At 54.8% G+C, this 21,580-nt stretch overlaps 4 protein-coding genes across 9 annotated transcripts; all 4 read right to left on the reverse strand.

Moving 5' to 3' along the window:
- Nucleotides 1-223: 223 nt before the first annotated feature.
- On the reverse strand, nucleotides 224-4,745 carry LOC133502723 (elongation factor 1-alpha-like). The gene is made up of 8 exons (XM_061823856.1): nucleotides 4,604-4,745; nucleotides 4,096-4,248; nucleotides 2,953-3,132; nucleotides 2,378-2,674; nucleotides 2,107-2,257; nucleotides 1,258-1,514; nucleotides 925-1,159; nucleotides 224-458 (listed from the first exon to the last, which is right to left on the reverse strand). Exons 2-8 carry the CDS (start codon nucleotides 4,237-4,239, stop codon nucleotides 337-339), a joined length of 1,386 nt encoding a protein of 461 aa, XP_061679840.1. The 5' UTR covers nucleotides 4,240-4,248; nucleotides 4,604-4,745; the 3' UTR covers nucleotides 224-336.
- Nucleotides 4,746-4,802: 57 nt separating this feature from the next.
- Nucleotides 4,803-8,037, reverse strand: LOC133502720 (elongation factor 1-alpha). The gene is made up of 8 exons (XM_061823843.1): nucleotides 7,883-8,037; nucleotides 7,071-7,225; nucleotides 6,647-6,826; nucleotides 6,249-6,545; nucleotides 6,005-6,155; nucleotides 5,678-5,934; nucleotides 5,345-5,579; nucleotides 4,803-5,253 (listed from the first exon to the last, which is right to left on the reverse strand). The coding sequence occupies exons 2-8, from the start codon at nucleotides 7,212-7,214 to the stop codon at nucleotides 5,132-5,134; spliced, it is 1,386 nt and encodes a 461-aa protein (XP_061679827.1). The 5' UTR covers nucleotides 7,215-7,225; nucleotides 7,883-8,037; the 3' UTR covers nucleotides 4,803-5,131.
- A 3,676-nt stretch (nucleotides 8,038-11,713) lies between these two features.
- Nucleotides 11,714-16,707, reverse strand: si:ch1073-513e17.1 (sialin). Of its 4 annotated transcripts, none has more exons than XM_061823506.1 (11): nucleotides 16,302-16,707; nucleotides 14,531-14,663; nucleotides 14,245-14,359; nucleotides 13,929-14,162; nucleotides 13,529-13,703; nucleotides 13,327-13,445; nucleotides 13,102-13,263; nucleotides 12,823-12,955; nucleotides 12,601-12,748; nucleotides 12,441-12,531; nucleotides 11,714-12,356 (listed from the first exon to the last, which is right to left on the reverse strand). In XM_061823506.1, exons 1-11 carry the CDS (start codon nucleotides 16,567-16,569, stop codon nucleotides 12,204-12,206), a joined length of 1,731 nt encoding a protein of 576 aa, XP_061679490.1. In that variant the 5' UTR covers nucleotides 16,570-16,707; the 3' UTR covers nucleotides 11,714-12,203. The 4 variants fall into 4 exon arrangements, with proteins under 4 accessions (XP_061679490.1, XP_061679501.1, XP_061679471.1 ...); XM_061823517.1 differs by having other exon boundaries at nucleotides 14,245-14,450; nucleotides 16,302-16,436; XM_061823487.1 differs by having other exon boundaries at nucleotides 13,529-14,162.
- Nucleotides 16,708-17,411: 704 nt separating this feature from the next.
- LOC133502704 (gap junction alpha-9 protein-like) lies at nucleotides 17,412-21,220 on the reverse strand. Of its 3 annotated transcripts, XM_061823813.1 has the most exons (4): nucleotides 20,945-21,220; nucleotides 19,495-19,763; nucleotides 18,324-18,643; nucleotides 17,412-18,209 (listed from the first exon to the last, which is right to left on the reverse strand). In XM_061823813.1, exons 2-4 carry the CDS (start codon nucleotides 19,735-19,737, stop codon nucleotides 17,435-17,437), a joined length of 1,338 nt encoding a protein of 445 aa, XP_061679797.1. In that variant the 5' UTR covers nucleotides 19,738-19,763; nucleotides 20,945-21,220; the 3' UTR covers nucleotides 17,412-17,434. The 3 variants fall into 3 exon arrangements, with proteins under 3 accessions (XP_061679797.1, XP_061679780.1, XP_061679787.1); XM_061823796.1 differs by having other exon boundaries at nucleotides 17,412-18,643; XM_061823803.1 differs by lacking the exon at nucleotides 20,945-21,220 and having other exon boundaries at nucleotides 17,412-18,643; nucleotides 19,495-20,927.
- Between the last annotated feature and the right edge of the window lie 360 nt (nucleotides 21,221-21,580).

The raw sequence follows: 21,580 nt of genomic DNA on the forward strand, positions 1-21,580 counted from the left end.
CCTCACCGTTGCCCTCGCGAGCTCACCGGAACGGACTTTTGAGGACGTGCGCGCCTCCGTGAATGTTTTGCCGCGAGCGGATCATTCGTTGTTGTTCCTTTTAAAACGGGTGTTTTGGGTTTGTTTGTTGTTCCGTTGCTCCGTGCCTACTTTTGGTCTCGGAGCAAGACAATGTCGGTGGCGGGTGCTGATACGTTCTCGCACAGAAGAAGAGAAGCCGGACTGGGTCACACGCGTCTGACGTTTATTGTTCTGGTCGCAAAGTAAAAGCGGGATTGCGTGCGTTCTTCCTTTCCTGCGGCTCAGCAGGAACACAAGACGGACGACGGCGAGCGTTCATTTCTTCCCGGCCTTTACAGCGGATTTGGTGACCTTCCCGCCGGAGGCCTCGGACTTCTCCACCTCCTTGATGACTCCGACGGCCACCGTCTGCCTCATGTCGCGCACGGCGAAGCGGCCTGCGAGGACAAGCGACAAGCGACGGACATTCCTCAATTAAGACAAGTGAGACAGGTGCACGTGTACCGCCCCCTGGTGGCCAAGATGCGCTCAGCAGAAGGAGCGCCACACACTCGTAAAAATGCTTGAAATTCTATTTGATTTTCTTTTTTTTTTTTTTTTTATGAAGCACAAAGTTATTTTGGTGGTACTCTACAAAAATGTAAACTTGTTTTTTGAACGATGATCGAAGCTACGAGATACATGGATTTGGGGGGGGGGGGGGGAACCCGGTCCCCGGTCTCCCATCCGCCTGCATTTTTGCTCTGCGGCTAAAAACCTCCGCTTGTTGCAAAATGCCCTGAAAGTCCACAAGATGGCACCAAAGCCCCGTCTCATAGGGAAGATCCTGGGCCGTCATGTCCACTGAGACCGAGAGGAGCGAGAGGAGCCGAGTTCCGCTTTTTGCGTAAATGTGACACTCACCCAGCGGGGCGTACACAGAGAAGGGCTCCACCACCATGGGCTTCTGGGGGATCATCTTGACGATGGCGGCGTCTCCGGACTTGACGAACTTGGGGTAGTCCTCCAGCTTCTTTCCGGAACGCCGGTCGATCTTCTCAAGGAGCTCCTTGAACTTGCAGGCGATGTGGGCCGTGTGGCAGTCCAGAACGGGAGCGTAGCCCTCGCTGATCTGGCCCGGGTGGTTCAGGATGATGACCTACCACGATGACAGACAAAAGCCTAGAAATGGTGAAAACTAGCCACTTTTATTTAAAAAAAAAAAAAAAAGCGCCGGCAGGGGTCTCCGACGCTCACCTGAGCATTGAAGCTGTCGGCGCCCTTGGGGGGGTCGTTCTTGCTGTCGCCGGCCACGTAGCCGCGACGGATCTCCTTGACGGACACGTTCTTGACGTTGAAGCCCACGTTGTCGCCGGGGAGGGCCTCGGGGAGCGACTCGTGGTGCATCTCCACGGACTTGACCTCGGTGGTCAGGTTGGCGGGGGCGAAGGTGACGACCATGCCGGGCTTCAGGACGCCGGTCTCCACGCGGCCCACCGGCACCGTTCCGATACCTGAGCGGCGTTAGAGAGGCCGTGAGCCGGTCGTTGGGAACGGCGACCTTCGGACCGGGCTCTCTAAAACCCGGCTGGGCCGCTGAGAGAGCGTTCGATTCGTTGCGGCATCCGCACGGACCACTGAACTTCCTTTCATTTGACTGCCCGATTGAGTTCTTGGCAGTTGTGGAAAAAAAAGTCTTTGTTGTTTCCCCAGAACATAAAAAACTTGATTTGTGCTAAGGGGACCTCTGAGTATTATCATGTCATTAGCGGAGTCCCGCACAGGGATCGGTACTCGGCCCCCTTTTGTTCAGTCTTCTTTATACGGGCCGTGGTTTGGCTCCCGATCTACTCGAGGTGCCATTTTACGGTCCTGTTACCGACTCCTCTAAAATATTACTCGGATTATCTCGTCGTACCGTGCGTTCCACCCCAAAACCTCCCCTCCCAAAATGCTCGTCTTTTGGCGACAACGGGAGCAGACCTTCCCGAGGGCTACCTCAGTAGAAATGGGGGACTGATTTCTCCACTCTGGTCTTGAGTTAAAGTACACGTAGGCCTGTTTTCCTGCGACGGCTTAAGAAGAAGAGAAAGCGGAGGGACTCGCCTCCAATTTTGTAGACGTCCTGCAGGGGCAGGCGTAGGGGCTTTGAAGTGGGCCGTTCAGGGGGCGTGATGGAATCCAGGGCTTCGTAGAGGGTGCACCCGGAAGCTTTGCCCGCCTTGCGCTCGATAGCCCAGCCCTTGTACCAGGGCATCTACACAAAGACACGAAACCACAGGATTTCTCCAGACTCCAGAATGACATGGAAATAAGAACAAACAGGCACAGGCGCCGGCGCCGGCACCGGCACAGGCACCGGCGACGCCCGGCTCACCTTACAGCTTTGCTCCAGCATGTTGTCTCCGTGCCATCCAGAGATGGGCACGAAGGCCACCGATTTGGGGTTGTAGCCGATCTTCTTGATGTAGGCGCTGACCTCCTTGGTGATTTCCTCGAAGCGGGCCTGGCTGTAAGGGGGCTCGGTGGAGTCCATCTTGTTGACGGCGACGATGAGCTGCTGCACGCCGAGCGTGTAGGCCAGCAGGGCGTGCTCGCGGGTCTGCCCGTTCTTGGAGATGCCGGCCTCGAACTCGCCCACGCCGGCGGTGACGATCAGCACGGCGCAGTCGGCCTGCCGTCCGTTCGGGCCGACAAAGCCGAAAAAGTCGGAACAAAGCATTGCGACGTATCCGAGCGGAACAGGGAGCGATCATTTGTTTGACCCGAGAAGGTCCGCAAACGTCAGTTTTGCAATCCGCGGCGTAAAAAATTGCGCCAAACATATCGGCGCGTTTCGCTGCGGCCACCCCGGAAGGGACAAGGCGACAGAAAACTTTTTGGGAATCTTTCGTACGATTCAAAAGAAGCAAACGCCGAGTGGGGCGCGAGCGTGTTTGTGTTTTGCGGGACCTGCGATGTGCCCGTGATCATGTTCTTGATGAAGTCTCTGTGGCCGGGGGCGTCGATGATGGTCACGCAGAACTTGCCGGTCTCGAACTTCCACAGCGCGATGTCGATGGTGATGCCGCGCTCCCGCTCGGCCTTCAGCTTGTCCAGGACCCACGCGTACTTGAAGGAGCCTTTGCCCATCTGCCCACATTGAATGACAAACGTCCAAGTCCGCTCCGCCCGTCATCACAAAAGTAGGGAAAAAGTCACCTGACGTCCATATCCGCCCCCAAGACGAATTCACTTCACAGGTTTTATTCACGAAACGCGGAGCTGTTCAAGATTAGCGCAGACTTTTGATACCCGGTGGATACAAAAGTCCGCACACCCCCGTTGAAGCCCTTCAATTTTGTGAAGACGTGAATACGGGAAACAGGCACCCAAGTCGCGAAATACAATTTGGAGGCTTTACTAAAAGTAAACTGAAATGTGCACAAGTGCGCACACCCTCTGGGAAAGTTGAACCTATCCCATCCCAACTCGGCACGTACGGGGAAGTTCCGCCGCCGATTAAGCCCAATTCCTGACATTTGTCGGCGTTAGGATGCAGTCACTTCGTTGCGGCGGCAGCGTTTTACTCGGTCCCGTCGAGCGCGACTCACAGCTTGCGCATCGAAAAGCGCCCGTGCGAGTCCGCGCTTCATGATTTGGGACGCCATCGCTTTGTCGGAAATACAGTTCAGAACCGGGCCAACAATGAGCAACCGGAACCCAAGTGGTGGCAATCCAGGCAACGTCAGGAAAAACCTCCTCTCCGTGAATCGGGCAGCGGTGCCGTTTAACGAGATCGAATGTGAAGAGGGGAACACACGACCCGGTGAACGGGGTGTGCGCAATTGTGCACGTTCATTTGGACGCGCCCTCCTCAGAGATGAACGACGCGAACAGATGACGCAAACTGACTTCTTGCATTAGCCGGCCGTCAAATTGGAGAAGCCCCGGTGTAGTGTACAAGTTGCGACAGCAGGTGGCGCTAAGCGGCCGGAAATGAGCACAAGCGCGGCAGACGTGGGAGATGATTTAAAAAAAAAAAAAAAAAAAAAAAAAGACGGGATTCTTTTGTTTGTTTGGTTTTAAAAGCAACAGCAGCGACAGACGACCCACCTCCGCCGCCTCCTTCTCGAACTTCTCGATCGCTCGCTTGTCGATGCCGCCGCACTTGTAGATCAAGTGGCCGGTGGTGGTGGACTTGCCGGAGTCCACATGTCCGATGACCACGATGTTGATGTGCGTTTTCTCCTTGGCCATTTTGAGCGGCTGGCGAAAAAAATGGGGACATTTGGAGTCACGCCGCCGCGTTTCACGCGCGTCACGTGCTCGGCCTCCATGTTGCGTCGCCGCCGCCGCCGCCATGTCACGTACCGGGTCGTGGCGCGCGTGCGCATTTTCCACCCCCCCCCCCTCTTCGGAATCAACCCCCCCCAAAAAAAAAAAAAAAAAAAATTTTAAAAAAATGCGCAACTCGACGACGGCGCCAGTCGCATGGAGGCCATTTGAACCACTTCCGCCCGCATTTTACAAACACGTTAGCTTGTCAAAAAACTGCTTCTTCAAGTTGTCACAAGCCAGAATGTTTTCTTTCAGCAAGCTCAATATGAAGAATATTACCAACCTGCAATGGGACAACACAAGTAGTCCCCGATCCGGAACAAAAGACAGATCAGGAAGCGCCTGCCGCTTTTATTTGGGAAACCGGAGGAGGGCGGAGTCTGCACCTCACCTGCAAGTTGAGTCACACGTTCCCCAAGTGGGGGAGGCGACAAAAAAAAAAAAAAAAAAAAAATCTAAAAATCTGACAAAACCTTGCGAGCTTTTTTTTTTTTTTTTTCCCAAAGACATTTTATTGGCCGCTTTCATTTCCAATCCAATTTGTGGCATTTGAACATCAATGTACAATATTGTAACCCTTAAAGAGGCACCGGCATGTGATTGTGGTGACCGACAACGCCGCAAAGTTCCTTTTTTTCCTGCGAAAACTTTTGCGGTGAGTTTTAATCAGCATAAGCCAGTCTTTGAGCAGAGAGCTGGGCCTCAGAGACGATCGGGGGCGGGGCGAGGAGGAGGGCGGCAGGCACAACAACGGGGCGGCGGCCCGCCGTTGCCCCCGCGCGTCCCCCGGCCGGGTGTCCCGCACGACAATTCATTTCTTCTTCTGGGCCTTCTCGGCGGCCTTGGTCGTCTTGCCGCTCACTTCCTTGGTCTCCACGGCCTTGATGACGCCGACCGCCACGGTCTGCCTCATGTCGCGCACAGCGAAGCGACCTGGGGAAGAAGAACAAGAAAATAAAACAAGAGTTGAGGGTGGGGGGGGGGCAACAACAACAAAAAAAAAAAAAAAAAAGCCAAAGCTCACCGAGGGGAGGGTAATTGGAGAAGGGCTCCACCACCATGGGCTTCTGGGGGATCATCTTGACGATGGCGGCGTCTCCGGACTTGACGAACTTGGGGTTGTCCTCCAGCTTCTTTCCGGAACGCCGGTCGATCTTCTCAAGGAGCTCCTTGAACTTGCAGGCGATGTGGGCCGTGTGGCAGTCCAGAACGGGAGCGTAGCCCTCGTTGATCTGGCCCGGGTGGTTCAGGATGATGACCTACCACGATGACAGACAAAAGCCTAGAAATGGTGAAAACTAGCCACTTTTATTTAAAAAAAAAAAAAAAAGCGCCGGCAGGGGTCCCCGACGCTCACCTGAGCATTGAAGTTGTCGGCGCCCTTGGGGGGGTCGTTCTTGCTGTCGCCGGCCACGTAGCCGCGACGGATCTCCTTGACGGACACGTTCTTGACGTTGAAGCCCACGTTGTCGCCGGGGACGGCCTCGGGGAGAGACTCGTGGTGCATCTCCACGGACTTGACCTCGGTGGTCAGGTTGACGGGGGCGAAGGTGACGACCATGCCGGGCTTCAGGACGCCGGTCTCCACGCGGCCCACCGGCACCGTTCCGATACCTGAGAGAGCCACGAGTCGGTGCCCGGCCTTGCGTTTGCAAATGTTCTCCGGCTAAAGACGCTTCCGTACCTCCGATTTTGTAGACATCCTGCAGGGGCAGACGGAGGGGCTTGTCGGTGGGACGGGAGGGGGGCAGGATGGCATCCAGAGCCTCCAGCAGGGTGGTACCGTTGGCGTTGCCTTCCTTGCGCTCGACCTTCCAGCCTTTGAACCAGCTCATCTACCCCCCCAAAAAAAAAAAAAAAAAAAAAAAAAAAAAGCGCCACAAATGTCAGAGCCCGCAAGCGTTTCCGTCGCCGTGACGACCGCTCACCTTGTCGCTGGTCTCCAGCATGTTGTCGCCGTGCCACCCGGAGATGGGCACAAAGGCCACTGTGGCGGGGTTGTACCCGATCTTCTTGATGTAGGTGCTGACTTCCTTGGTGATTTCCTCAAAACGCTTCTGGCTGTAAGGGGGCTCGGTCGAGTCCATCTTGTTGACGCCGACGATGAGCTGCTTCACGCCCAGGGTGAAGGCCAGCAGGGCGTGCTCGCGGGTCTGCCCGTTTTTGGAGATGCCGGCTTCAAATTCGCCCACGCCGGCGGCGACGATCAGCACGGCGCAGTCGGCCTGCAATTTTTTTAAAAGGGAATTCCCCCCCAAAAAAAATAGTTATTCCGCTGCATGAAAAAAAAAAAAAAGCGCTTGCTTTGCAATGTTATTAACCGGACCTGCGACGTGCCCGTGATCATGTTCTTGATGAAGTCCCTGTGCCCGGGGGCATCGATGATGGTCACGTAGTACTTTGAGGTCTCAAACTTCCAGAGGGCGATATCGATGGTGATGCCGCGCTCCCGCTCGGCCTTCAGCTTGTCCAGCACCCACGCGTACTTGAAGGAGCCTTTGCCCATCTGAGACAAAATTTAAAAAAAAAAAAAAAAAGATATTTGAGTTGGCTTTGTCACTGCATGATGATTCAGATTCAGTCAACGTTCTCATCTTGCGCAGTCATTCTGGGCGAGCAAGGACCGCGCATGCGCAAACATGGACACGCCCTTTCGCCGACAGCTCAGCAGAGCACGCTGTCGCCGCCATTTTGATAGCGTTTAAAAAAAAAAAAAAAAAAAAAACAGAAAAAAAAACCCGACGTCTTACCTCCGCCGCCTCCTTCTCGAACTTCTCGATGGTTCTCTTGTCGATGCCGCCGCACTTGTAGATCAAGTGGCCGGTGGAAGTTGACTTGCCGGAGTCGACATGGCCGATGACCACGATATTAATGTGCGTCTTTTCCTTGGCCATTGTTGTAATCTCTAAAACCAAATAAGTTGCAACACCATTAAAAAAAAAAAAGGCCTGACCAATCAACAGAAAAAGGGTGCTTGACGGGTAAATCGGGCGATTAAAACTCGAACATGGGTTTCCGGTGGTCGGATTCTGCTGCTGCTAGCTAGCGTTAGCATGGTGCTAACGGGCCGGAGGACACACGTGTCCCGTTTCGAGACCACGTCGTCATTTGCAACTCCCCCCCCCACCCCCAAACTAAAAGAGGCCACCCCAAAAAGCCATCCGGCCCGGGTTTGCGGCCGTCGCCGCCCGGAGGCCGCAGAGCGTTCCGAGAAAGGACGGGCGGCCATTTTAGGGCACTCCCTTTGTCCTTTCTGATAAAAGCCGGCGCGGGCCCGACTTCAAACAGAAAATACAATTTGACGGAAAACGGGGCTGGGTTTTTTTTTTTTTTTTTTTTTGAAGGTCCACGGAATCATCATTATTACATACCGTAAAGTATCACATACCCCCCCCCCAAAAGAAAAAAAAATATATATATATACACATATTTAAAAGAAAAAAAAAAAAAAAACAAGCTCCGCGTCTAGATAACGGTTTCGTCGCGATGCTGATGAGACGACGGACCCGAGGCCGCTTTGGACTCCGTCGCCGAGACAAGACCGGCGAAGCGAGCCGCTTACCGGTGTTTCTGCGTCGTCGCGGCCGAAGCTGCTGCCCCTTGCCAGGTAACAGAAAGAGGCCGACGGACCCTCCACGCCAACTTTTATACTGGCGGAGGGCAGCGTGATTTCCGGTCGCGCTCCGTTACGCCCCGAGGCCAGCAAATCAAGATGCGCCTTTCCCACGTGACGTCAGCCACGACGTTGATGGACGCGAGTACCCGGATGAACGACCACCGCGATGGCGACGGCGTCAAGTAGGCCCAAAACAATGGCGGACGAGTTTCGGTCGAAGCGGATCGAAAACTAGCAAACGCTTCGCCGTTCTTCCTTCCTCAAGCCCATCGAAACTCACGTACTGCTCTAGTTACACTTACATTTCAGCTACATGCTTACGGGATGGATGCAGGTGAAAACATCATCTCAAAGGTATAGCAACAAATCAAGACACCCACATTTCCACGACTAATATGACCTATAACCCGTACGATGCAATTGCAAAAAATATTTCCAAGAGACGAGGTAAGACGAAACGACTCTGTTAATGGGGTTGCAGAAGTGTGCACACCCCCTCAAGACTGCTCATGTGGTGGTATTTCAAAATTACATCAGGTCATTCTGTTCAACGGGAGTCACGCGCGCACACGCGTAAAGTTGCTCAGATTCAATCCAAATAAGGTTCATTTGCTGTCTTTTTTTTTACTTGCATTAATACTGTACTGACAACATTTTGGAATCGTTCATAATTCTCTCCACTTTGACTAAGGGCCAGTTCCGACAGCAGAAAGGCATTTGAATATCACAGGAACTGAAAGTTGGGGGATGGCCGCGGGGATGCGCAGCGGCGTCGTGACGACGCGGTGGCTCGTCAGCGCGTGGCACAATGAGCAATTCCACGTTTGACGAGGGCAGACATTCCGTCGGGCCTGGGATCAGATCACTTGCTCTCTGGTCAAGTCGCTCGGATGACGACGTTTGCATTCCGGCGTCTCCCAACGGTCGCTCGTTTGGAGCGAGCCCAGCAGGCGTGCGGCTACTTGTCGTTCAAACGGCCCACGGTGGGTCTGGGGCGTGACGGGGGGGTCTGGGACTCGCCCTCTGGCTGAGCCACCGGAGGGAAAAACAGGTTTGCCAAGTCCAGCCGTTTGCGATTTGCTTTTACTCCCCCTCTCAAAAGGAATATTAAAAATGGAACTAATTGTACATATTGAGGGTGGAACGTTATGTCCCATGCTCCCATTTACACACACGATACATATTCATATCCAGCCGTCCCTTTTCAAGCCGCTCATCCCCGCAAGGGTCAGGTGAGTGCCGCAGTCCACCCGGGCCAACTTTTGGGCGAAAGGCGGACTACCGTACACCCTGAACTGGTCGCCGCTCAGTCCCAGGGCGCACATGGACAGCGTCACTGAGTGGGAACCGAACCCAAAGTCAGTCGTGACCCGAACCTTCGCCTAACCCTAAACCACCAAAAAACTGGATACGCACTTTAATGACATTTGTAAATTATTTCACTTGTTAAAGTAATTTCAGTTATAGTAAAGTTGACATTTATTTAAAGTGTGTCTACATTTTTTTTGGGGGGGGGGACACTCCAACACAGTTAAATTTGAAGGATTTCAACTCAAATGCTTGCATGTTAGCACAGCGCAAAGGCCAAGGGGGCTGGAAACGGGTTTATGGAACTCCAGACTCGTCGCGAAAAGGCGCCGCAGAATCGAGGAGTCGATGGAGGCAACGGTCGCCACGGCAACAGAGCAAATAGGAAGCAACTGCTGACCGTGACAGAGAGGGGAGGAATCTTGACGATATTTTCACATTGGATACAAAAAGTCTACGCAGCCCTAACCCTTTAAAAAAAAAAGAAAAAAAATCAGATGTAAATAAACCCCCAAATCTTTCAGGGAAGGGAAAACTAAAGAGGTTGCGCAAGTACGCACACCCGTGAGCCAATCCCATCCAAACTTCTGGAAAATGAGATTCAGCACACATCTGCCGCCTACTGATGTGCTTCCGATGATCGTTCCTTACTTTAATTCAGTCAGCACGTTACTTCGCTTAGCTTAGTAGCTGAGTCACAGTTTGCATTCAAATGAATGTTAAATGCGACTCAGCATTTGATAACCCCCCCCCCCCCAAAAAAAAAAAAAAAACTTTAGCTATTCTACTGGGTCTCCGGTTTCCGAATGTGATGAAAAGGTGTCGTGACGGACTAGACTGAGCACATTTGACAACATTTAACAATCGTTTGCATGGGAAGAGCACAGCTCGCTGTCTCCGGGGAGCAAAAGCGTCGGTCTGGGTGACGTTTTGGGTGGGCGAGCTGCTTCCCAATTGTTTGGCGTCGCTCGCTCGCGTCCGCCAAGGTGCAACAGGCCTGACGACTAAGCCGAGGCGTGTTGGGAGTCTTTGTAGGCGTGCCGAAGCTTCGCCCCGAGGCCTCTCCGGCTTTGCCGCAACAATTCCTGAAACTCAACTAACTTGTGGGGCAACTCCGCACGTGAAGCCGCTCGACTATTCTTTTCTTTGAAATTGTGAATAAACGCCCGTAAATGTTCCATACGCGTGAGGAAAGTGGAATGCGTGTGGGTATTATTTGCTGTCGTGTGCGTAGGTGAGGGCGACGTCACTTGTGTTGCTCGGGGAGTGAAATTGCCAGAAAGCGACGATCCGCCACAAAACCTCCAAGCTGTCAAGCTGAACGTTATCCGAGCAACTTCAGTCCCTGCCAAACAAAACAATTTGGAGCTATTTTTGGCGTCTGGCGGAAGAAGCTTGACACACGATGAAGATCGCTTTAGTTTGGAGGTGAGAAAAACAACATCAAAATTTCATTGCAGCCTCGTCATTCTATCACTAAAATGTGTAAACAAACAAATATCAGAGGAGTTTTGTATTTGTCCGGACCACACCCATATTTCATTTCTAAATTGCAATTCCCGAGCACCGGCGACGGGATTTCACTTCCTCGTTGGAGCTTTTCAAAACAAATCTGCTGTCCTGCTTCTAAACAGGACTGTACTCAATACATCATTTTGCGTCAACTCAAATAATAAGCAGGTCATTTGAAAACGAGGACGAATGAAGCCAAAATGAAATAAATACGATCTTATAAAGTCCTTAAATCGCATCTTTCCAACAAACAAACAAACTGAAGCAGGTCATTTGTATGGAAAAATAAAATCTCTGTTATGAATTCAAAGAGGGATTTTCCTATCAACAGAGAAGGAAAACGTAGCCAGTGACACGGCAACGTCGTCAAGTATTTCCGGGTCGGAGTTCACGCTGGCAGGCTGATGCAAACGACGGCAGCTGCGAGGCGACATTCTTCAAATCGAGAGAACGTCCAAATTTGGCCGAGTCACACAATGTCAAATAAAACAGTAATTGTTCTTAGTTTACAACATTCGTGGCAATGGGTTGGCCGCGCATTATTTTGACTTGGAATTTGATTTTCACCTGACTGGAGTGCTTCTATTTTAGAAAATCAAGATGAGATCTTGATTCGGGGCGGGACGGTTGGCAAAAGGTTACTTCGTTGGTTTCAGTGTCGTGAGGGCCCGTGAGGAGAAGTGAAAGGTGGAAGCGGCTCAGATCACGGTTGGGATTTTCCAGAATTCGCGTGGCTTGCTTGTTTTGTTTTGTTTTTGGCGCCACCACCGGAGCGTCTTTTGATTACAATGACGTCATCAGCGCGTGTGAGCCTTAAAATGTTCTGCCTTGTCCACGTACAATTATCATCTGGCGCGGTTCACGGTGGCGTGTGTGTGTGTGTGTGTGTGCTGTACTTTTTGAATCATCTCTCCTCAATTAAATTGCCAGGCTAATAATCACGAAAAAACTTTTGGAAAGCTTCAAGTTTTATGACAAAACTTTTGTGTAACAAGGTACATATACAGTAGGTGAGCATTTCAAACCCCGCACAGACCGGTCAAAGGAATACCCAAACGTGTGCTTTGATGTTTCATAATACTTTCCATAAGACCTCATAATCACTGTTGGCATAATGCGGAATGTGTCGGTCCTCTTTCAGGCTTGTGGTGTTTTTCTTTTATGCTTGCAAAAAGAGCTCGACTTGCTTCACAGGTTTCGTCAAAGTCGTCCCGCGCAACCATCGAGTGTAACTGTTACATTGCAAAGAAAAGAACAAACGAGCCGTAATCCGAGAAATGCGCGTCGGAAGCTTCCGGACTGCTCGTCAGCGGTCGCCCATCAAAGCCCGAAGCCAAAACTGTCGGCGCTCGGCCCGAGGCGGACCCCCTGAACCACCAAAGACCACTGAAAGAAGAGTCCCCGGATGCCCCATTTCAAAGGATCAAGCCGAAGAAGCTGCCACTTCTTACGCCGTCCGCCCCTCGCGCGCCTCCTCGTCCTCCCGCGGCAGGGCCCACGGCTGGACCTCGCCGCTTCCAAACAGCGTGTAGATGACGGCGGCGCTCAAGTTGACGCCGGCCGAAACCCAGAAGACTTTCCTCCAGCCCTCCATGGTGTGCTGAGTGTCAGAATATAAAAACCCAAGAATGAGTTCACGGTCGCCGACCGTACGGCGAGAGAGCGAGCCCGGCGTTTCCCTCACGTCCTCGGTGAAGTATCCCGTCACGATGGGGGCCACGACCCCCGGAACGGTCCCGAACGTGTTGGTGATTCCCAGGAGAAACCCGGCGTACCTGCGTCGAAGCCAAAAATCTAATCGGTCGGTCACAGACGGAGACTTTTGGGACGGATTTGGCAGTCACCGCGGAGCGATGTCGATCTGGTTCATGAAGACGCCGGAGCCGCTGGTGCCCGCGGTGGCCGACGTCAGCGTGAGGAAGGCCACGGTGAGCGCCGGGCTGCAGCCCGCGTACGCCAACGCCAGCAGGAAAACGGCGGGAAACAGCATCCCTGCGGGCGGAGCACTCCGGTCACGAAGGCCGCCGGTCGGACCGACGGTCGGACCGGCGCCGCCGCCGCCTTGCCTGTCAGCGTGAAGAGTTTGCGGACGGCCGTGACGCTCAACGCTCTCCGCTCGATGAGGCGGTCGGCCACGAAGCCCGTCAGCGTGGCGGTCAGCCAGGCCGCCAGGTAGGGCAGCGCCGAAAGGAAGCCGTTCTGCACGCGTGCGGGACGGCGCGGCCATTACAAACCGGACCCCCGTCGGCGACCGACTGACTCGCGAGCGTCTCGCCAAACAGCTCAAAGCCGAGGCGTCCCATCAACGGACAAATCGATGACCAAACTGTGGTTTTTCAACTCACCGCCTTGAGGTCAAAGTGCAGCATGTTGCTCATGTAGGTGGGCAGCGAGGTGAGCTGCGTGTAGAAGGACCAGTTGGAGCACATCTGGGTCACCACGATGGCCCACAGCGGCACCGACGTCACCATGCTCAGCACGGGCACCGACCAGCCGTGCCCGCCGCCCTGAAGGCCGCGACCCGGATTAGCGTTTTTTTAGGGCGGGCCCTCGCAGGCTCCGCCCTTTACCTGATGGCCCACGGCGGCGACGATGTAATCTCTCTCCTCTTTGCTGATTCGCCGATGGGCGCGGGGGTCGTCCCACACCAGGAGGAACCAAAGGACGGCCCACAGGCACCCGGCGACCCCTGGGGGGGGGGGGGGGGGGGACGCCGGAGTCAAAGGAAGCGCACGCGGTCCACTGTATCATCCGTGTGCGTGCGTGCGTCACCGCAAAGGTAGAAGACGGCGGGCCAGCCCAGCGCTTGGCAGAGGAACCCGGTGAGCGGCATCGCCAGGAAGGCACCAAAGTTGGCGCCGTTGCCCGACAGAGAGATGAGTTGCGAGCGCTCCAAAGGCGGCGCCCAGCGCGCCCACATGGACATCATCGCCGGGATGGTCACGCCCTGCCGCACGCACACACACACACACATTGTTTTTGCCGAAGCTTTTGTGCCCTGCCCTGCCCTGAGGTGGGCGGGACTCGCTTTGAAATCAATCAACGAATCAAACAGGTATCTGGCTCCCCAATCAAACAACAGCCCACCCATTCTCGTGCTACACGAGTTTTTCGGGCTGGCGTGCATGTGTACGTGCGCGTTTTCCGAAGACGACGACGACGACGACGTGACCTCGGCCAGGCCCTCCAGCGCTCGCAGGGCGAAGAGCCAGCGGGGTCCTCGCCGGGCCGCCGGCGGCGTGAGGAGCGTGAGGGCGGCCGTGACCAGCACCCCCAAACCCAGCAACCGGCTGCCCCCGTAGCGTCCCGACAGGTAGCCCCCCGGGATCTGCGTGCACATGTAGCCGAAGAAGAAGGCCCCCAGCAGCCAGCCCTGGGTCTCGGCGTCCCACGGGTACTGCGGCGTCTGAAAGCAAGTGTCCGCGGCGGGTTTCACGCCCTCAGATGGCACAAAACAAAGCCAACGTCGTCCCCCGCGACACGCTCACCCCGTCGGGCTGCTCCAACTTCTGGCTGGCGTTCCCCAGGCCGGCGGGCAGCGGACACGAGCCGTTGAGGCCCGGCGCGGGCTGGCTGGCGTTCACCATGGCGACCATGGCCACGCTGAGGTTGACGCGCAGCCCGTAGACCACCGAGATGCCCAGGAACATCAAGAAGGCCAAGTTGAAGCGAGCCGAGCAGCACCGCCGGGGAACTGGCGGAAGAGCACAGCGCCCTCGCTTGGCTGGCTCACGCTCAGGAAAGCATCGGCGGGACTCGCTCCGGCAAAGTCACCTGGAACGTCCCGGATGAGCGGGTCGTCGTCTCGGCTCTCGTTCGACGGCGCCGCGTCGACCGAGCGGCTGTCGTCCGGCTGCTCCATGGCGGCCGCCGCCGGGCGCGATCACTCGACCGTGGCGTGCCGGCGCTGAAGCGGGGACAAAGCAAATATGGCGAGGGGGGCCCAAAGGATGTGGGCTCAACACGCAAACCAAACTGGCCACGGCGGAGAGAAAATTCGGGCCGGAGCGGCCGACCGCCTGAGACCAGCTCCCTCGGAAAATTTGGCTCGCTCCGAGTTGCCTTTTTTCCAAAATTTGGCGGCTGTTACCCCACGTCGCGCGGGGCCGAGGCCCGTTTCCCGGGCGGGCCTCCGACAGACGCCGACGGCACATTCCCGTCATATCCGAGCCGCATTCGGGCGGCTCGGAGCGCGAACCGCCGCCGAGACGAGCGGCGCTCTTTCCGTTCAGCCCGAGGCCTGTTTGCTTTAACCCGTTTGGATAAGAACCCTTTCGCAACAGGAACGTGAACTTCTCCGGTCAAGTTCACGGGAGCGTGACGGCTCGCTTTGAGGACAAAGCCCGTTTTAAAGCCGCGTCGGCAAAACGATAACAATAATGCGCGAGCCCGTTTTGTCGTCCTGCGTCAAGTCAGCTCGGAAACATTTCATACGCTGACGGAATTCAATAAGTCCAAAGTCACGACGCAGAGGCGGAGAGTCAATATGCAGAAGTTCCCGAAAAAAGAGGACATAACAAATACCCAGAAAAAAAAGAAAAAAAAAAAACCACACAACCGACATCGGGCAGCGAGCTGACGATATTTTGGCTCCAAACGTTCTACACAATGACAGGCAGAGTTCAACTCGGTCCGTCGTTGCACTTGGAAGTTAAGAAGATCTCAAATCAAACGACGTTAATCCGCTCCGGGAGTCCCCCAAAGCTTGTAGTGTGCTCGGGTGACACAAATATGCATCAGAACATTTTTATGCCGGGCGGCGCCGCTTGAAATGCCCCAGTGAGCCGTTGTAACTTTGTTCTCGCTACGTAGAGGACAGAGAACATACGAACGGCCGCTTCACAGTTTACGTACGTTCAAATAGCCGTGGCTATTTGTTTGCCCATCTATGGCGTTTTGCATTTTGTCATTAATCTGATTCGAACGGTTGAGACTTTCGTAACGCGAACGTTTTTGATTTCTGCTCACCCATCAGATTGCAATCTTGGTTTTGTGGCGTTTCCTCCAAAGCGATTTCAGATTCTGTATTTGGTTCTTCCGCGAAGAAATGCGAAATCTTCCTTTTTTTAAAAAAAAAATGAAAAACGCGTAGAAGTGTACATGCGTCATCAAGAAACACCTCTGCAAAATTAATTTGTGCAGAAATGTGAAATGTTGCTTTTTTTTTTAATGACATACATGTAGAAGTGTACATACGACATCCAGAAACACTTTTGCAAAATTAATTTGTGCCTCTTTGAAAAAATTAATACAAACACCACCAAAAAAGTGAATGAATTTTAATCAGGCAATTTACAAGCCCCCTCAACCCAAATCGGGGCCCTTTAATACCAAGTTTAGGATATTTTTTTTTTTTTTTGCTAACGTTGCTTCGTGACGTTCAGTCGGCTTTCGTCATTGATGAATTATTACCGGTTATATTACCACGACTAATGCCATTCCACTAAAAACAAACAATTGGAGCGACTCAGTTGATTTTTGCCGAATATAAATAAGCTGACAACAATATGCCTTGACGGAAAACAGATTGCCAACAAAATCTCACCCTGGTGTCGGTTGTCAGGGGAAGACAAAAGGTAGAAACGAGGTCGCTCGTCGCTCGTCTCTCGTCGCTCGTCTCGCGTTTGACGCGTCGGCCCAGTCCGCTGTTGACTTGTGGCAACATTTTTTGCTGGCGGTGCTGTTTTTGCGCGTGACGTCACGGGGCCGCGTCCGGAAAAGCGCAAATCTGCAAACTGCTCGGAGGCACCGCAAAATGGCCGCGCCGGTTCCACGTGAGCTATAAGACAACTCGGCAGATGGCGGCGATTCATTGGCTCACAATTTCGCCACTTTGGGGGTCAGACGACATGATTTATATTGAAAGCTTCTGTTGACTGGAGTCACCTGAGTTTTCAAAGAAAATAACGGCCCGGTACGGCAAGAAACCTTTGGCGCGTTGCTGCCTCGTTCCAATCCGGGACGTGGGATGCTCAGAACTACTGGGTCCGTTTCATCAAACTCCCAGCATTCCTCTTTCAACTCGCATTCGACATTTCGAAAACGTCAGCCTCATCGCTCGACGTGGTCCCCCTTTTCACCTCCGAGAACATTCTTGGGCGGTTCGTGAGCAGAAGCCGGTCCGTGTTGGGTTTAGGAAGGGAGGAAGTCGCCGCTCTTGCCTCTCCAACGGTTGAACGGCAACAAGAGTGCCAAACGAGAAGCATTGTTCAAATACCGCGGTGCGGATCTGCCGCCGCCGTTCGCCTTGAATGCGCAACGACGGATGGGCTCGCGGATTCCGGCCTCGCCGGCCCCGCGGGGCATTGTGGGTGGGTGGACGGCGGCCGGCGGAAGAAAACCTCTCCACGCAAAATGCTTTCGCTCTTTTATTAAGTGCCGAGAGTTGAAAAGGGCAAAATATTGACATTCCGTTGGGCGTGTTGACTTTCCGGCTTTGTCTTTTTCCTCGCCGTGTCGTATCCAGCGCAGCTTTCAAACGCGGCGAGTACAAGTCAAAAAGAAATACTCGAGTACAGACGCCTGAAAAATCTCCCTCGGTGTCAAAAATGGGCTGCAGTGAAAGAGGTGAAAAAGGGTTTGTCCTTTGTTACTCGCCAGCGCCGCCTTGTCAACTCAAGCGCAGATGCCGATGCCCGAATCATCTGGTCGAGGTTCTGGACCTCCCACCCTCGCGCATCAGACCTGCAGGTCGGTGGGCGCCCGCCTGCTGCCGCTGCCCCCGCTGCTGGTCGCCGACACCCGCCGGTTGGGGGAGGAGGCGGCGGGGCTGGGGCTGTCTCGGCTGCGCCGGGACGGCGAGCTGGCGTCGCCGGCCGAGTCCGGGCTCCGGGGCCTGCCGGGCCTCCTTGCGCTGTCCGGCTTGGCGAGCGGGTTCCTGACGCTACCTCTGTGGAGTTTCACGGGGCCGCCCCGGTAGGAGTCCCCGCTGTCCGACGCGTTGCCCTCCAGCACCGTGGAGCAGTTCCACTGCGGGCTCGGTCTCCGGGACTTCCGGGCCGCCGCCGCCGGCAGAGCGGCGCAGGAGGGCGCGTCGGAGGAGGCGGGGTACCGGGCGCGGTCCGGCTCGTCGGCGGGCGGCGAGCGGGTCTGGCTGCTGGCGTTGTTGCTGTTCTGATCGGCGGGGCTCGGGACACCCTCCCGGCTCTCCTTGAATCCCGCCGGCTTGACGCCCGGGTCTTCCCGGACGGGTGCGAAAGCCGAAGCGGTGTTGAGCAGCGCGTAGTTGGGCCCGTTGCCCTGCTTCTCCAGCAGCAAGCTGAAGCCGCCGGGCGCCGCCGGCGCGCTGGCCTTGCGGCCCCCCGCCGAGGTGCCCGCGCACACCTGGTGCACCACCGAGTTCTTCTTGGATTTGTTGACGTAGAAGTCATCCAGGTCCTCCTTGATATGCGGGTAGTATTCCAGAATGCCCTTCTTGATCTTTTTGTAGCCCAGGTGGATGATCTCCAAGAGGCTGAGGAACAAGGAAATGCAGGCGATCACCTGCATGAAGACCATGAAAACTGTTTTCTCGGTGGGCCGCGACACGAAACAGTCCACCACGTTGGGGCAGGGCCGGCGGTCGCACTTGTAGAGCGGGCCGAGGCGGTTGCCGTAGAGGACCAGCTGGCCCGTCATGAAGCTGACCTCCACCACGGCGCGAGTGACGATGTGCGCCACGTAGGTACAAAGAAGCGAACCCCTCAGCGGGGCCTTGTTCAGCTTGCCCTGTTCCAGGCCCCGCATCTCCTTCTCGATCCGGCGCCGGGCGTCCGCCGTCTCGGCGTCCACCGACTCCAGCTCGCGGCGTAGCGCCACCTTCTTGCAGTGGCGCTCCTTCTCCAAGGCGCGGAGCCGGTAGATGGCGTGGCCCATGTAGACCAACGAGGGCGAGGAGACGAAAATGACCTGCGGAGCGGAAAGTTTGTCAAAGGTTATTTCCTCGGCCGTCAAGAGTCAACCGACCGCGACGGGAGTTTTTTGTATTTGTTGTTGGGTTTTTTTTTTTTTGGGGGGGGGGCTGTTTTTCCATTTCTAAACGACGGGTTTTACACAGAAGGGGAAAAAGTTGGGAGTTTGGATTTTGTGACGAGACACCTGGAACATTTCTGACACGCCTCATAGGTGGATGTTTGGTACAAATTTCATCCGCTCACATTTCCACCTCCCCGCCTCACCAAATCAATCTGATCCGATCCGAATCGGTAGTTTATGTAACTCGTAACGGGACGCTTTGTTCCCCCGCCGATTGTTCGGTTGGAGCAAAACCTGCAACAGCCGACACCAACACACGTGAATCCAGTTCAGAATCCGCCCATCATTTTTCCTGCGCTTATCTGGGGTCGGGTCAGGGTTAGCAGCTTCCCCCCTCCAAAGCCGTTGGGTTCAACTCTTTGGGACGGACCCCTCCAGGGACGTGCCCGGAACACCTCGTTTGGCTCCTCTCGACGCGGAGCGGTCCAGTGAGGATGACATTTTGAGTTTTCGTCACGTGATGAAGTGATTGACGCGTGCGGTGCACTCGAGGTACGAGACACGACAACTGCGCTGAGCTCCTGTTACAGGCCCGTCGCGGGATTCCGGTCTTTCTCCCGGGAACTGAGGAGAAAATGTGAAGGGATGGCAATCGGGAAGGAGGAGCCCTCGTCCGCCCTCTCTCCCTGTGATCCCTTTCCTGGTCTGAACCGTTTGCACGCGGGGGTTAATCAAGACGAGTTTGAGAGCTATCGACGCGAGGGAGTCATTTTGTTCCACAACACCTGCAGGACCCAGTAGCGGATGAGCGAGATGGGGAAGGCCCGGTCGTAACAGACGTTGCGGCAGCCCGGCTGCTCCGTGTTGCAGACGAAGTCCGACTGCTCGTCGTTCCACACGTCCTCGGCGGCCACGCCCAGCACCAGCATCCGGAAGATGAACAGGATGGTCAGCCAGATCTTGCCCACCATGGTGGAGTGGATGTGCACCTCCTCCAAGATGCCCCCCAGGAAGTTCCAGTCACCCATTTTAGATCTCTGGCATTACACGAGATCTACGAGGAAGGAGAAGGTCCAGCGTCAACGGACTCAACAATTTGCATTGGAAAATGAGGACAGATTCTTTGAAAGTCGTGAAACGTGACGGGACCCTAAACTAAACCCCAAATTCTTGGCTGCAATTACCGGACTCAACGGATTTTTGTTGCTTTCAATTTTGGCCCGCCCACACTTCGGGAGCAGAGAACACCGTTTTGCTCTTAGCAGCTTCTCGCACATTTGTAACGGTTTTCGCCCAACCTCCCGCCGCGAGACGACCCGCGACCGAGCTCAAATACCTCGACGGTCTGGAGATTTCATTGCTCCCTCTGCGCCCATTCGCGTGCCGGCCCCAGAACCTCTTGCGCGTTTCACCGTTGGGACGGTCTTCTTTTCTCGCGTCTGTGATCCGCCGCCCCGGCAAAATGTTTTCAGTACAACCCGGATCCCGTTGGGGCTCGTCAACACGCGGGCCGGCCGATCGTAGTCCGGCATTTGGTACATTTTCAAGAGTGGCGTCCTCCTCCCGAGCTGAGGTTCTTCCGCTGCCTCCCGTTCACGTCAATCGTCTTCCGCAAGCCGTCAGCAAACAACTTTGTAGCCATCTGACAGTAATTAAGAGGAAAGACCTCTTTTGAACGTGTCCATCCATCCATCCATCCATCCATCCCTCCCTCCTCCGCACCGCGACCCAATTCTTTTCAGCCTTTCCCTCGGACTACCGTCATTTCTCTCCAGGTACGCCGGTTCTCTTTTTCAAAATCATTCTGTTGATCCACATCTCCAAATCAATGACCAACCACCAAGAACCGGAAAAACTGACCTTTCATCCTGGATGCGATGGGCTGTCCCGAAAGGATTTCCCCCCCTTCCCGCAACTCAAAGCAAAAGCATCTCGGACTGGCACTTTTGCCGCCGTCAAAACGCGACAAAGCCGCTAACGATCCGTGCCGGGCTCTGCCACCCTCGGCTCGGAGCGGGAGACCCGATCGATGGTGGCCGAGCTTTGCTCTCTTGCCCTTTCCCCCCCGGCGGCGATGTTCCCGCAGCCCGAGCGCGCTCGTTCTGTCGCTCGGCCTCCGGACCCGTCGGACCCCCGCGGAGGCACCTCCGACCGCCCGCTCGGCTGCGGATTTCGGACGTCCTGCGCCATAGGAAAAGTGCAGCGTACGAAACGACGACGTAGCGGTACACGTGCCTGACTTTGGTGCGGGCGGCGTGGGATCGATTCCCGCTCGGCGACGATGTCGACGGGTCCCCCGTGACTGACTGGTGACCAGTTCGGGGTGTCGTCCTCTCGCCCGGGGGGTAGGCTTGACCCTTGTGAGGATTAGGACAACGGATAGACATATGAAAAATAAAAAGTCAAGCATGGAAACACACTGCAGGATCAATGGGTTGGGTTTTATTTTTTTTTTTTTTTCCGCTCGATGGAGTGCGTCCCAATTCACGTTTGGCCGCCGGCACGCCGGGAATGCGGTTCGAGCTGCCCCTCCCCTCGCCCGCGTTGCCCCCGCCCCCGTCTAAAAACAAATAAAATCAATGCAACGCTTCCCACTGACTCATTAAGAGTTAGAACACCGCCACACAGTTCCCCCCCCCCTCCACTATGTTAATATGTAATAATAATAATAATAAACTTCAAGGCAAACGGGAAACTCCCACGTTCACATTTTTGACAGGAAACTTTGGTGATTTTGTCTACTCTGCTCCATACAGAACTCGGGATCTCCCCCCCCCCCGCATCTCAAAAGAAACTCGCAACTCGGGTCACTCGTATCGCAAGGCACAGATGTTGGGTCGATGCCAGGAAGACGTGACAAAGCGATCAGTA

Source organism: Syngnathoides biaculeatus, chromosome 1, assembly GCF_019802595.1.
Source record: "Syngnathoides biaculeatus isolate LvHL_M chromosome 1, ASM1980259v1, whole genome shotgun sequence".
Lineage (NCBI taxonomy): Eukaryota > Metazoa > Chordata > Actinopteri > Syngnathiformes > Syngnathidae > Syngnathoides > Syngnathoides biaculeatus.

Coding starts and splice junctions, on each gene's coding strand:
- si:ch1073-513e17.1 (XM_061823487.1), bottom strand. CDS start 16,569: ATGAATCGCCGCCATCTGCCGAGTTGTCTTATAGCTCACGTGGAACCG. Junction 14,664..16,301: donor CCCTGACAACCGACACCAGG/GTGAGATTTTGT, acceptor TCCCCGCTTCAG/CGCCGGCACGCCACGGTCGA. Junction 12,749..12,822: donor CAAACTCTTCACGCTGACAG/GCAAGGCGGCGG, acceptor CTCCGCCCGCAG/GGATGCTGTTTCCCGCCGTT.
- LOC133502723 (XM_061823856.1), bottom strand. CDS start 4,239: ATGGCCAAGGAGAAAACGCACATCAACATCGTGGTCATCGGACATGTG. Junction 3,133..4,095: donor TCGAGAAGGAGGCGGCGGAG/GTGGGTCGTCTG, acceptor CAATGTGGGCAG/ATGGGCAAAGGCTCCTTCAA. Junction 2,258..2,377: donor TGCTGGAGCAAAGCTGTAAG/GTGAGCCGGGCG, acceptor GTCTTTGTGTAG/ATGCCCTGGTACAAGGGCTG.
- LOC133502704 (XM_061823796.1), bottom strand. CDS start 19,737: ATGGGTGACTGGAACTTCCTGGGGGGCATCTTGGAGGAGGTGCACATC. Junction 18,644..19,494: donor TCCGCTACTGGGTCCTGCAG/GTGTTGTGGAAC, acceptor TCCGCTCCGCAG/GTCATTTTCGTCTCCTCGCC.
- LOC133502720 (XM_061823843.1), bottom strand. CDS start 7,214: ATGGCCAAGGAAAAGACGCACATTAATATCGTGGTCATCGGCCATGTC. Junction 6,546..6,646: donor TGATCACGGGCACGTCGCAG/GTCCGGTTAATA, acceptor AAAAAATTGCAG/GCCGACTGCGCCGTGCTGAT. Junction 5,254..5,344: donor CTCCAATTACCCTCCCCTCG/GTGAGCTTTGGC, acceptor CTTCTTCCCCAG/GTCGCTTCGCTGTGCGCGAC.